Source organism: Siphateles boraxobius, unplaced genomic scaffold (assembly GCF_051911475.1).
Source record: "Siphateles boraxobius isolate OS27281-9 unplaced genomic scaffold, OSU_SipBor_1 130, whole genome shotgun sequence".
NCBI lineage: Eukaryota > Metazoa > Chordata > Actinopteri > Cypriniformes > Leuciscidae > Siphateles > Siphateles boraxobius.
The window spans coordinates 40,053,380-40,064,885 of record NW_027508734.1 but is presented as its reverse complement, the minus strand read 5'-3'; the positions used below and the strand labels follow the sequence as shown (position 1 = coordinate 40,064,885).

At 39.1% G+C, this 11,506-nt stretch overlaps 1 protein-coding gene across 10 annotated transcripts in view; it reads right to left on the bottom strand.

The window, feature by feature from the left end:
- Positions 1-704: 704 nt before the first annotated feature.
- tcf12 (transcription factor 12) overlaps positions 705-11,506 on the bottom strand; it is a 114,628-nt gene continuing 103,826 nt past the window's right edge. For all 10 annotated transcript variants that reach the window (XM_077229450.1, XM_077229449.1, XM_077229447.1 and 7 more), the window contains 6 exons: positions 11,026-11,217; positions 7,007-7,121; positions 6,665-6,830; positions 6,174-6,406; positions 4,180-4,330; positions 705-3,384 (listed from right to left, as the gene is read on the bottom strand). In XM_077229450.1, the coding sequence (XP_077085565.1) occupies positions 4,188-4,330; positions 6,174-6,406; positions 6,665-6,830; positions 7,007-7,121; positions 11,026-11,217 (849 nt within the window). In that variant the 3' untranslated portion in view covers positions 705-3,384; positions 4,180-4,187. The remainder of the gene's footprint in view (positions 3,385-4,179; positions 4,331-6,173; positions 6,407-6,664; positions 6,831-7,006; positions 7,122-11,025; positions 11,218-11,506) is intronic.

Below are 11,506 nucleotides of genomic sequence, written 5' to 3'. Positions count from 1 at the left end.
CATTGGGAATACGTGGGAATATGGACACACCCTGCAATGTTAGTGACAGTCAAGAGTCTCACACTCCAGTGTTCTTTTCCCATGATCATTCACAAGAGACACGAAGTATGTTTGTCTTTCAGTGAAGTTAAGACAGATGTTGAACTCCTATAACAGAAATATAAATTACTCTCTGAAGAAAAGGTTTTCATTCAGTGCAAAGACAATTCTTCTGAAACAAAAAGCCAAAATAATGTTGTTTTTTTGTGTTTTCAAACTAAATTGAACATTAAAAAGGGCTCTGTAATGCTTTTGAAAGAAAACTCAAAACATGATACAGAACACAGTGTTTGAATTGACTAGTTCACCCAAAAATGATAATTCTGTAATAATTTACCCACCCTCATGTTGTTCCCAAGTTTCAGTTACAGTTTATTTTTTGGCCATATAATGAAAGTCAATGTTCTTTCAAGACACATTCTTGAAAATATCTTCTATGTTCCACAGTAAAAAGAAAGTCATACACGTTTGGAAGAATTACAATTTTTAGGTGAAATAAACCTATAAAGTTTGTATATGTATGAAATCCTTTGAAAATCCCAGCACACTTATGCCAAGCAATATATATATTAAATTTAAGTTATATTTTTATCCAGATTTGCTGCGTGAAGACAAATGCTGAGACGAATGCTGCAAAAGGGAAATAAAGGCACATACAATTTGAGTTAAAAAAGATGGCACATTTATTGCTACATAAATGTTATATACATATTGTGTTTTCTGTTACAGAGACAGAAAAAAAAAAGAAAAGAATTCAACTTCTTGCTGCTGGTTTTCTGATGTGCATTGACAATACCTTGAATTTTGACATGGGTACAAATCGTTCATCAACCAACAATGCAGACTCGAGACAGAGATGGAGAGCACATTCTCTGGAACATCGAGCTCGTACAATACCCCATACGTACTAGACTGCGAGCTACAATCCTACTTATGTTCTTAAGATGCTATCGATAATCTTTTTTTATAATAATGGACAGGTTATGGTAAATAACCGTACATTTTTTTTTACTATCTAATATAGTAAAATAAAGTAAGAAACTTTTTACTCAAAACTTTTGATTTCAAAAATCTAGAAAGAGTAATATTTAGAATTCAAGAAATGTTCTTACAATATTATTGTATAAAAGACTAACTATAGTGAAAAATAAGCCAAATGTTTTTTTTTTATCCTTTTCATAGATTTTTTTTTGTTATGAGGGAAAGCATCAGGGCATACAGCAAAATCTAACATATCCAACAGAGGAAAAACCGAACACAGAAAAAAGAAAAGAAAAAGGAAACAAAACAACAGACAAAGAGATGACTCAAAACCTCGATTCATTTTCAGCCAGCAAAAATACAAGCTCTTGAATACTGAAATGTATAACAAGGCCACAAAGACTAATGGATTTCATGATCATTTTTTTAAGGAAGGAAACTCTCCACAAAGCAAAGAAAGAGAAAAAGAAAAACACAAAAGGAAAATAATGGTGATATTCTGAAACGTATATCTTTCCTTAAGTTTTTGTTCTTTTGACTTTGTAATGGAGAGAGTGATTCATATGAGAATGTGGCAGTCTAGTTTCAATGGTGTGAACGCATGGAAGACAACAGACACGCTAGAAAAAGAGACCCAAAGCAAGAAAACGAAACATTTTTGGTCTTAAAGAAAAAACGCATACATTATAAAACAAAAGTGGTGAGTGACTGCTGCTCTCTTCAGATTCAAAAACAAAACGAATAACGGCAGAGAAAATCCTGATCCAAACCGGCTTTGTTCATCATTTCCACTGTTTGCTGATTTTGATGCTTCACAGCATTTGAATTCATAGAACTTCTCTTTTTCGAACAGACATTGCGCTCACATTCTGCTGATCAAGTAATAAGTACTTCAATGCATGAGGGGAAAGACGAAGCCATTCTAAGTAACTTAGAACATCCTTCTATTTTCACACGACAGAAATACGCTTTACTATGAAGCCTAGAGAGATGCTTTGTATACAGTTACAAATAAACATATAACATGTGGTTACTTTGAGTACTTCTTTTTTTTTTCTCTTTTTTTTAATTGTTAATGGTTTTAGAAAAACAAAAGAACTTAAAACAAAACTTCAATTCAGGCCAGGAGAATCAATGGTCTTCGTTGTAAATCCAACTCTTTTCCAACAGTGCCATGTCTCGCGGTATAACAGAGATTCCTCAGTACAGATGTCCTCGGCATAACCACGGCTGTTCCACCGAATAATGTAATGTCTGAATACAAATCAACTGTATCGGAAATACGTCTGTCTCTTTACCCATAATAACACTATATGGCAAAGGAATCAAAAGGACGAGACCGCGTCCCTTTTCCCGTTTAAGACACTAAGAAATATGCAGGGAATGCTGGGGTTTTGTAACGTTCTGCTTTCTGTATCTGCACTACTCATGAACGAGTATAAACATGTCAGCTAGTGTTTGACCTTTGGCCTTTCAGTAAAGCCAGAGTTTGCCGTTCCACCATCGTCCTGGTCAAAAACGCACAGGCTGATCCCATCTCGCCTAAGTAACTTTCTGTCTGTGACGAGGACTCTGAGCTAAACTATCAACATACGTCATAAAGAATTAGGTAGTTTTGGTTTCTCATGCTGTCATTTGCGGAATGAATGTACGATAAATATAAATAATATATTACTTCTCTTTTTACTTTTTCTTTTTTAGACACAGGGATCCTTGAGTCTTTGAACGTTCAAACACCATCAGATTCTTTGACAAAGGGCACGGAATTTGATCCGAATATATTAATCTCATGTTTGAGCCGAGTGGCCCATCCACAGACCGACGGGAGAGAGGCTCACGACTCTGATGTGAAGGACAAACTGCAGATCTACTGAAACGCCACCAGATTCTCATAGCAATGTCAGAACTTTTCCCTTTAAACATAGACTTACAGCTCAGTAACATAATAAATAGGAAAAAAACAAACAAACAAAGAAAAGAAAAGAATAAAATTGCTGTTACAATGCATTCGTCAATTCAGTTTAGGCACAAGGCAACTTCCACGTACAGGGTGGAGGGGGTGTCGACAGTCTCTGATTGTACAGCTGCGGCACACGGCTTGCAGACAGCGATATGTGCTGAGGGGATTTTATGCTTGATTTTGTTTTTTCTCTGGTGGGCAGAAAGTTGCTTATCGATATGGGATGTCTTCACAGGGAGCTGGGCACTTGCCAGTTTTCTTCTATCTCAGGATTGCTTAACGGTGGTATTTTGCTTCGAGTGGTCTGTCTTTTCAAATTCGTGTCACAAACTGTGAGTCCTGTCCGCCCGTGGAAAGCAAGATCACCGACTCTGTCTAACACACGCCATCGGGATCCATTTGACCTGAAAAGTGAGGGAAAGTTAAGGACATTGCTGTGACCCAACTGTACTGACACTCAAATCGCATTCTCATGTGTATCGTATACTAAAAAATGTACGTTTTCCAAAATTTACAAAAATTCCATCATAATTTTACTCACCCTCATCTCATTCCAAACCCATAAGACTTTCGTTCCTCTTTGAAACACAAATGAAGAGATTTTTTAATGAAGCCCTTCATTAAAAGTCTATTACACCAAAACTTTAATGCTACGAAAAGTTTATAAAGACATCATAAACGTAATCCATATGGATTGAGCAGCTTAATCCAAGTTTTCTGAAGAGACGTGATTGCTTTATATAGTGAACAGATCAACACTCATACACAGTGCACATCAAATAAGCTTGAAGTGCCGTTTACTATTTTGGATGTTCTATATGTGTTTTGATCAGTTATTATTTTAACAATGTCTTTATGAACTTTTTGAAGTGTCAAAGTTTTGGTGGAATGGACTTTCAATGGAGGGACAGAAATCTCTCAAGTTTCATTAAAAATATCTTTGTGTTTTGAAAATAAACTAAAGTCTAATAGGTTTGGAGTCAATAATGACAGAATTTTCTTTTTTGGATGTACTATCCCTTTAAGACATCGGGTGCATTCGCAATATAAATACTGTTCCAAAAGGAAGGTAGGCAAGGATGCAGTTCACTAGGGTTTGGAACAGAGCTTGTGTCAAAGCAATAGCAAAGAAAAATCTTGCTTGTGGTGTCGTGCTTTAACCACCTGCCTGTTTTACATCTCTGTGGAGCTGATCTTACCTGGTTGTTCACAGATGGCCCATGGGGTTGGATGTGTCTGTGAGGCTCGGGTGCACAGGAGGGTGGGCTTGCTGGGGGTCACCTGAAACCCCTGACACCTTCTCCTCCTCCCTCCTCTTAAGGCAGGCTGCTTTGGGGTTTAGGTTCCTCTCTGGACACAGGAGAATTCACATTATCTCACCATTTTTGTTGAGTTTGTAAAGCAAAAATATGTAACTTTCATTGCCTTATAAAACCAGCTATTCTGCTGAACTGATTAACATAATTTAGCACTGTTGCCAAGGGCCCCCAAGTAAAATATTACTGATAAATCCTTGTCTGACAGTGGAGCTTACAGTGGAGAATCATTTTCCCTGATAATATTTAAGTAATAATGTCTTGTGTGTTTTCGATCAGATGTTTAAATGCTAGATTTGGATGATGGATGAGGTGGATATTTACCAACACTGTACTGTATGAAAAAAAAAAAAAAAACTTGTCTTCAATCACTAGTCAACGATGAAGCGGCTCTTTATTGTGTGTGTAGCTTGTGAACAACTCTGTACTGAAGTCAAAGACAACATATCCACATATCCACAATACTGTCAAAAAAATTACCAAAACATGGGACACTTTTTTGAGGGGGGTTGCTTCTGATAAAAGGTAAGAAATGCTCCTGGATGTTGTGTAGAATGAATTGCATTTGTTTAACGCTGTTTTTTTTAAATTTTCTTTACAGTTAATCTAGATTCATTTCCTAGATTAATCACGTTGACGTATTTTAACTGACTGACAGGTCTTATATAAACATGACATAATTGCATTATGTATAAGGTGACCAGATTTCTCGGAGTGGAATACGGGACAGATACAGAACGCATGCGTATAGAGGGAATGCACGTGACGTCACCGTTGGCCGGAGTGACTGCAGTTACGCCCACAAGTGGCAAAAAGACTGAGCGCCAGCATTGGTTTTCAGTGTGAATGCTGCGGAAAAACACACAAAGCGCGTCTAAAACGGGAAAGAGCTTTGAGACTGACTGTACAACTAGATTTGACAAGAAATATGAGGAATATTTTTACAGACTACCTAAAGCTACAGAACAGAGAAGCAAATAGATCGCTACAATTCATAGAAACAACTGGACTCCAGGCAGCGAAAGGTGGATTTGCAGTTATCCTTTTTGTGTCAATATGCTGAATTTAGTGGTAAAATCATTCTCTATATATTGTATTGTTATATATTGCAGTGACAACTCATCAATCAAATATTTACCACTGTATATTCTGTATAATTTGACATTTTTAAATAAACACTGACAAAAAACTATACAAGTTTTAAGTCTCTAGACGATATGATGATATATATAACATTGATAAGTGATCACCTGGATTTAGACCTGCCTATTTTGTATTTATATAAAGAGTTCAAAGGCAAATTTGCTGTATGTATTTCCCTGGTGTCGAAATCAGGCACATATAAATGTCAGGAAACACGATTCCTGGCTGCATGTTAATATCCATGGATCACTGGATCTTTAGTAAGTTGTAAGGAACACTATATTGAGTCCAATCTTTAGTTTAAACTGAGAATCGTTTGTTTTACTTGCGTTTTCGCAGTTTCCCCTATTAAATCCAGTCACGCAGCTGCTCTTCTGCCACTCAGTCCGGCTGAGGGGGCGTGTTCCGGCGGGAAAGTGACGTTAATGCATTCCCTCTATTAATGCGTCTTACATGCGCTTCATTAGGCACACTAGCACACACACACAAGGTCTCTCCCTCTCTGTCATGCGCGCGCTACACGGTTTGAACGTAACATATATATTCACTTAGCCTTTCGGAAACGAAACCTATTATATATAAAAAATATATATATATATATTAACGATGAAATAAGGGACAAAACATGATTTTTTCAGAATAAGTCGGGACACTAAAATTAGAGTGGAAATACGGGGCTGTCCCGGGAAAAACGGGACGTCTGGTCACCCTAATTATGCAGGACGGCGTCTGACCTCTAACTTGCTGTTCGAGGCTGAGAATGACGGCGACGGCCTGGTGAAGAATGAGCAGTTTGGTCTGGGGTTTCTCGCTCTTCAAGTGCAGCTGACACATGCGGCCCAGCTCTTTGAACGCCTCGTTGATGTCCCGGACTCGCAGCCTCTCGCGGGCGTTGTTGGCCATCCTCCGCTCACGCTCGCGCTCCGCCTTCTGCTCAGGGTTCAGGTCCTCGTCTTCATTTACACTGCTGCAGAACAAATCACAGCTGTCAGACGAGATGGAGGGAACAATGTGGCCTCAACACCTGAACACTGCGTGTTTGGTGTGACATTGAATTTAAAATCATTAAGGAGTAAAACTTCAGGCATAAAAAGTTAATCGAAGTGGTGTTCTATGCTAATATTTAATGACACTAGCTTATCTGAATATTCACTGTCTCTAAGGTCAATGCTGAAGTGTTGAAGGACACTTTTAGAGGGAGTGCTTTGATGAACGGTTGCCTTGCCTTGGTCGAGTGCTTCCCCGATTCTGTTTCATATCCCTTTTATCACACTCGTCGTCTGATTTGAGGTCGTCTGAGGATTGGTTATCGTTCATGTCATCCTTTTCTTGATTTTCAACCTTCAGGTCCAGAGAAGGGGCAATGTGAGCGGCCAGAGCGCTAGCGATTCCTGTCACACACACATGCACCGATTGGGTAAATAAACACTTTGTTTTGATACTTGTATATAAATCATAACTGAAGAAGCATAACTGGTAAATATGACCAATACATGTTAACAAGTGCCAAATGGAGATTGAGCTGACAAAAACAAAACAATTAAGTGGTGCAAAAAAGCGTCCCAACCTCTGAACGTCTCTGCCTGGTGGTTGAGCTCCGAGCTGGAGGTGGGACCAGCGCTGGCCTGCAGGCCACCGTGGTTGTTGTTCAGGCTGACGGTCTCTTCGCGGTGAACAGAGCCCTGTCAGAACAGATCGCCATAAATACATGAGGCAGAGAACAGAGCAAAACATCAAGAGTCCCTCTGATCATGAAGCCATCTGATCAGTGCCGAGAAAACAAAAGTGATTTACATTAAATCGGGGAAGAGACAGATCTTGGACTTCAAAGCTGAGAGAGTCTCTGTGTTCCTACTGTAGAGTGTGACCTCCCCTCTGGAGAACTGAGTGGTGTTCACACTACAAAGAATGACCTTCACAGCCCCAAATTTTTGCTCAGAGAGACACGAGGCACTTCAGTCCTGAGTCCTGACTCGGTTCCACCAAAAAACACTCTCATGTTGTTTTCAATTTGGAAGCGTTTGTCTGTATATTTTGAGAGGCAGGATGATTGTAACAACAGCGGACTGGATGCTGCACCATTTCAGACGAGATTTTATGTGGTAGAAGGGAAGCGGCAAACGCCAGGACATAAACATGAAGCACATACAGAATATGTTTTTATAGTATGCAATGTTTTATAAAAAACGTATTAATTCATATTAACTTTTGGTTACACTTTATTTTAAGGTGTCATTGTTACAGTGTAATTATATATTTAACTAATGAGTAATAATAATTAACTACATGTACTTACTATAGGGTTAGGGTAGGATTAGGATTTGGTTGAGGGTTAGTTACATGTAATTATGCATAATTTACTGTTATTGTTATGGTAAGTACATGTAACATATGCAACAAGGACACTGTAAGATAAAGTGTTATCTAACTTTCTTTTTACAAAACAAAAACAATAAAAGTGGCATTGTGGTGGGATCTGAAGGTCAAGTTTACACTTGACATGAACTAGGCATTTTCAAATCTGTCATTATTTGCTATAATTGTTGTAAACAATTATTACATTGATATTTACTACATATTAAATTACTACTTTAATTATTGGCAAGAATTGAGGAAGGCTGCAGAACAGTAAAACAGTAGCCTAAAACAATGCCTACACCACAATTTAAAAGTTTTGTTTTGAAAAGACTTTTTAAAATGTTTTTGAAAGAAGTTTCTTATGCTTACCAAGGCTGCATTTATTTAATCAAAAATGCATTAAAACAGTAATATTGCGAAATTTCATCACAATTTAAAATAATACAGTTTTCCATTTTAATACATGTTAAAATGTAATTTTTTCTTGTGATGGTAAAGCTACATTTTTAGCTAATATTATCTAGGATTCTGTACTGCCTAGGTGACATCAGTTATTTAATTTAGAAAAAAAATTGGGGGGGGGGCTGGGTCAAAAACATGCAGGAAGACAAGGAATGCGTATTAAGAAAGTCTATGCATTTCGATTTCAAGTTGAAATATTGGTTAAGTGTTTTTTTTCAATGGACACTCAGCAAAATGGCTCATTCACATGTGGATATGGCAACAAACAATCTGCCCTTTCATGCTGAACATCAAATGACAGTTTGACCAGCATTCGTCACTGGTGGCTTCCAAACACATCTGGATTTGATCAACGTCTTGCCATGCGATTAGCGACGCAGTGGAGTTGAAACCGCCGCACCCCCCTCTAAATCTCTTCCTTCCACCCTGCCACAGTAGGCAGGAGCAGATGTTCGCTCACAATCTAGGATCCACGGGATTGGGAGTCATGGAGAAGGAAGAGAAAGGAGCAGAATTCGGTGTGTGTGTGTGTGTGTGAGGGTGGGGGGGGGGGGGGCTCTTTTCCTTCAGGAATGCGTTCCTAAGTCACTGTTGGCCTCTGTTAACCTCCATGCCGCCCAGACCCGAACCCCTTCCCCCACTCTCTAATCTCAGCGCCACTCTCAACAGGTGTCCAAACAACTCTTTGTCTGTGGCAGAAGAGGGGCGGAGGAGGAGGGGTGCCACCCAAAGAAGGCGGCCATTTTCCTGTCTGGGCTTGATTACCATACAGCTGAGGAGCTCAGACACACACAACTAAAGTGTCAGATTTCCTGAGTTGTTAAGAAAGACGAGGGGAGGAAAAAGAAAAGAGGGGAGACAGAAAAAGAAAAGAGTGCGCCAAAATAAAAGCATGCTGGCTGTGCTGAATCAGGACCTTGTCTGGGTGTGTGTTTGGGTCGAGCCTGGAGCACAGAGCTCTGTTTGTGTGTGTATGAACACATAGTCCACTGACAGCAGTGTGACAGCTCCCGCGCAGACGAGAGACTCTGTCACTCCGCTGCAATCTCCTCTATGCCTGAATAAAACACACCTCTGTTCATCATGACTGAAAACATAAGCTGTGGCGAGCCAAACATTTGTGAACATCACTTTTGTCACTGTTGCAATGACTGGTTGTAAATTACCGCTTTAATTGCATAGTTCACCCAAAAATTTAAATTCTGTCATCATTTACTCCCCCTCATGTTATTCCAAACCTGTATGACTTTCTACTGTGGAACATAAACAAAGATATTTTGAAAACCAAACCATTTTGGTGAGCGTTGACTTCCACTGTGACATTTGTCAAAATATCTTCTTTCATGTTCCACAGAACATCATACAGGTTTGGATCTACATGAAATTTTGAGTGTCTAAATAAAATTTGACAGTTTGAAACTGCTGCATGATGTGATGCAATCACAGGCAATAAGAAGATATCTGATGTTTAAACATCCTTTTTAAGAATTACAATTGTGTCACATTACCTTGTCAATGCAAAACTGTTGCATGACATGACACAATTTCAGTAAATAAGATGATGTCTGATGTTTAATGTACAGTTGGAGCTGGATTTTGGACCAATGAGATTTCACAGTGGGCGTTGCTACTTCATTACAGAAATCAAACCAACAACTGACAGCATGTCCTAAAACTTGTTACAATCAGCTTGTTACAGCTTGTTGAATTTACATGAAATATAGCTTTTATTGTTTTATGTCACACTAGGTTTGCATCTAGTCTTGAAGTCTGTTTCATTTAGATTTTTTAAATGTGTTTCTTTTACATTGGGGCTATGAAAAATTATTGGCACACATAGGGCTTGTGTGAAGAGGGTAAGAAACTATAAAAAAGTTATTTATACAAAATGATTTTTCTAATTGTACATGCTGAAACTTGAGCCATCAATAAAAGCTTCACTAACATGTGATAGAGCATTCCAGACATTTACTGCCTGTTTGAAACATTAAATTCAAACAGTGGATTGCTCATCAGGAAATAGATAGATATTCGTGGTCAACTGGCCAAGGGTAAACTTTCCACTGTAGTGGTCATTCACGAAAACAGTTTTGAGTGTTGCTCTAGTCTTTGGACAAAAACAAAGAGGTCAGTGTCAGTTCACTTGAAAGTTGAAAGAAAATCCAAATGTTGTTTTGAATGAAGAAAAAAGGCCATGATTATTTCCTATTATTGGGAAACCATTGGGAAACACCTCCCTCGCTTGTTCCGTCCATTACAGCTGTGTGCAAATCTTTCTGTAAAAAGTGAATGAATGCCGTGGGACGGTGGGGGAGATACAGAGCGCTTTAGTTTCAGCAAGTCTCACATCACACAGGTCCCCACAGCCCCAGCAAGCCACGGTGCGGAAATGTCTTCCAGACCGGCACTGATCTACTAGATTCGGCTGTGACTGCTTTTCCCATTCAGCCTGAGGAACGCAGCTCAAGGAGGGAGAACGAGCTTCGCTCCAGCCATTACGCTTATGGAAACTATGTGGGTTTAAGTTAAACTGCTCTCAGTGGAAAATAGTTCAGTTTCAACACATGGCCAGGCCTTCATTTTAAACAGGTGGCTTAGCTCTGTTTATTAGCCTATTTGGAGAGGCACGATGAAAAAACACATGAGCTTCTCTCCCTCTCGCTGTAATAACTGAAAGAGACTTTGACCTCTAAAGAAATGAGACATTCAGGAGGCTCTGAAACGCATAAGCTAAAGTTTCCTTTGTGACAGTGAAGTTTTCTTTACCATTTGTGCTGTTCGGTTGGTGACCAATCCAGAAGCGGGGAAACTGGTGCCGATGGCTGAAATTGGCCCGTTGTGCGCTTGTCCCAACAGGCTGTGGATGTCGCTAGACAGGGCGGCAGTGGAGCCCACAGCGTGATTCCGCAGGACATGGATCGCATCGTCCAGCCTGTCCAGCCGGTCCTCCATCCGAGACTGGAATGAGCAACGAAGAATAAGAAGAGAGGGAGAGAAAGAGAAAACAACATAAGGTTCAATGAAAACAAACATCAACATAGACTTTGATGACATTCTCTAAAAGCAAAGAAACATTCCAAGTAAAAAGGAAAATAAGTAAGAAATTAAGAGAAAGAGTGAAGGCTAAGACAGTTGAACAACATCTGTTGGAATAAACAAAAAAATCAATGACAGTTATCCACTAACTAACCCCAATATGGTGATTTTCATGTATTATTATAATCAAAAGATCAATACAACATGAAAT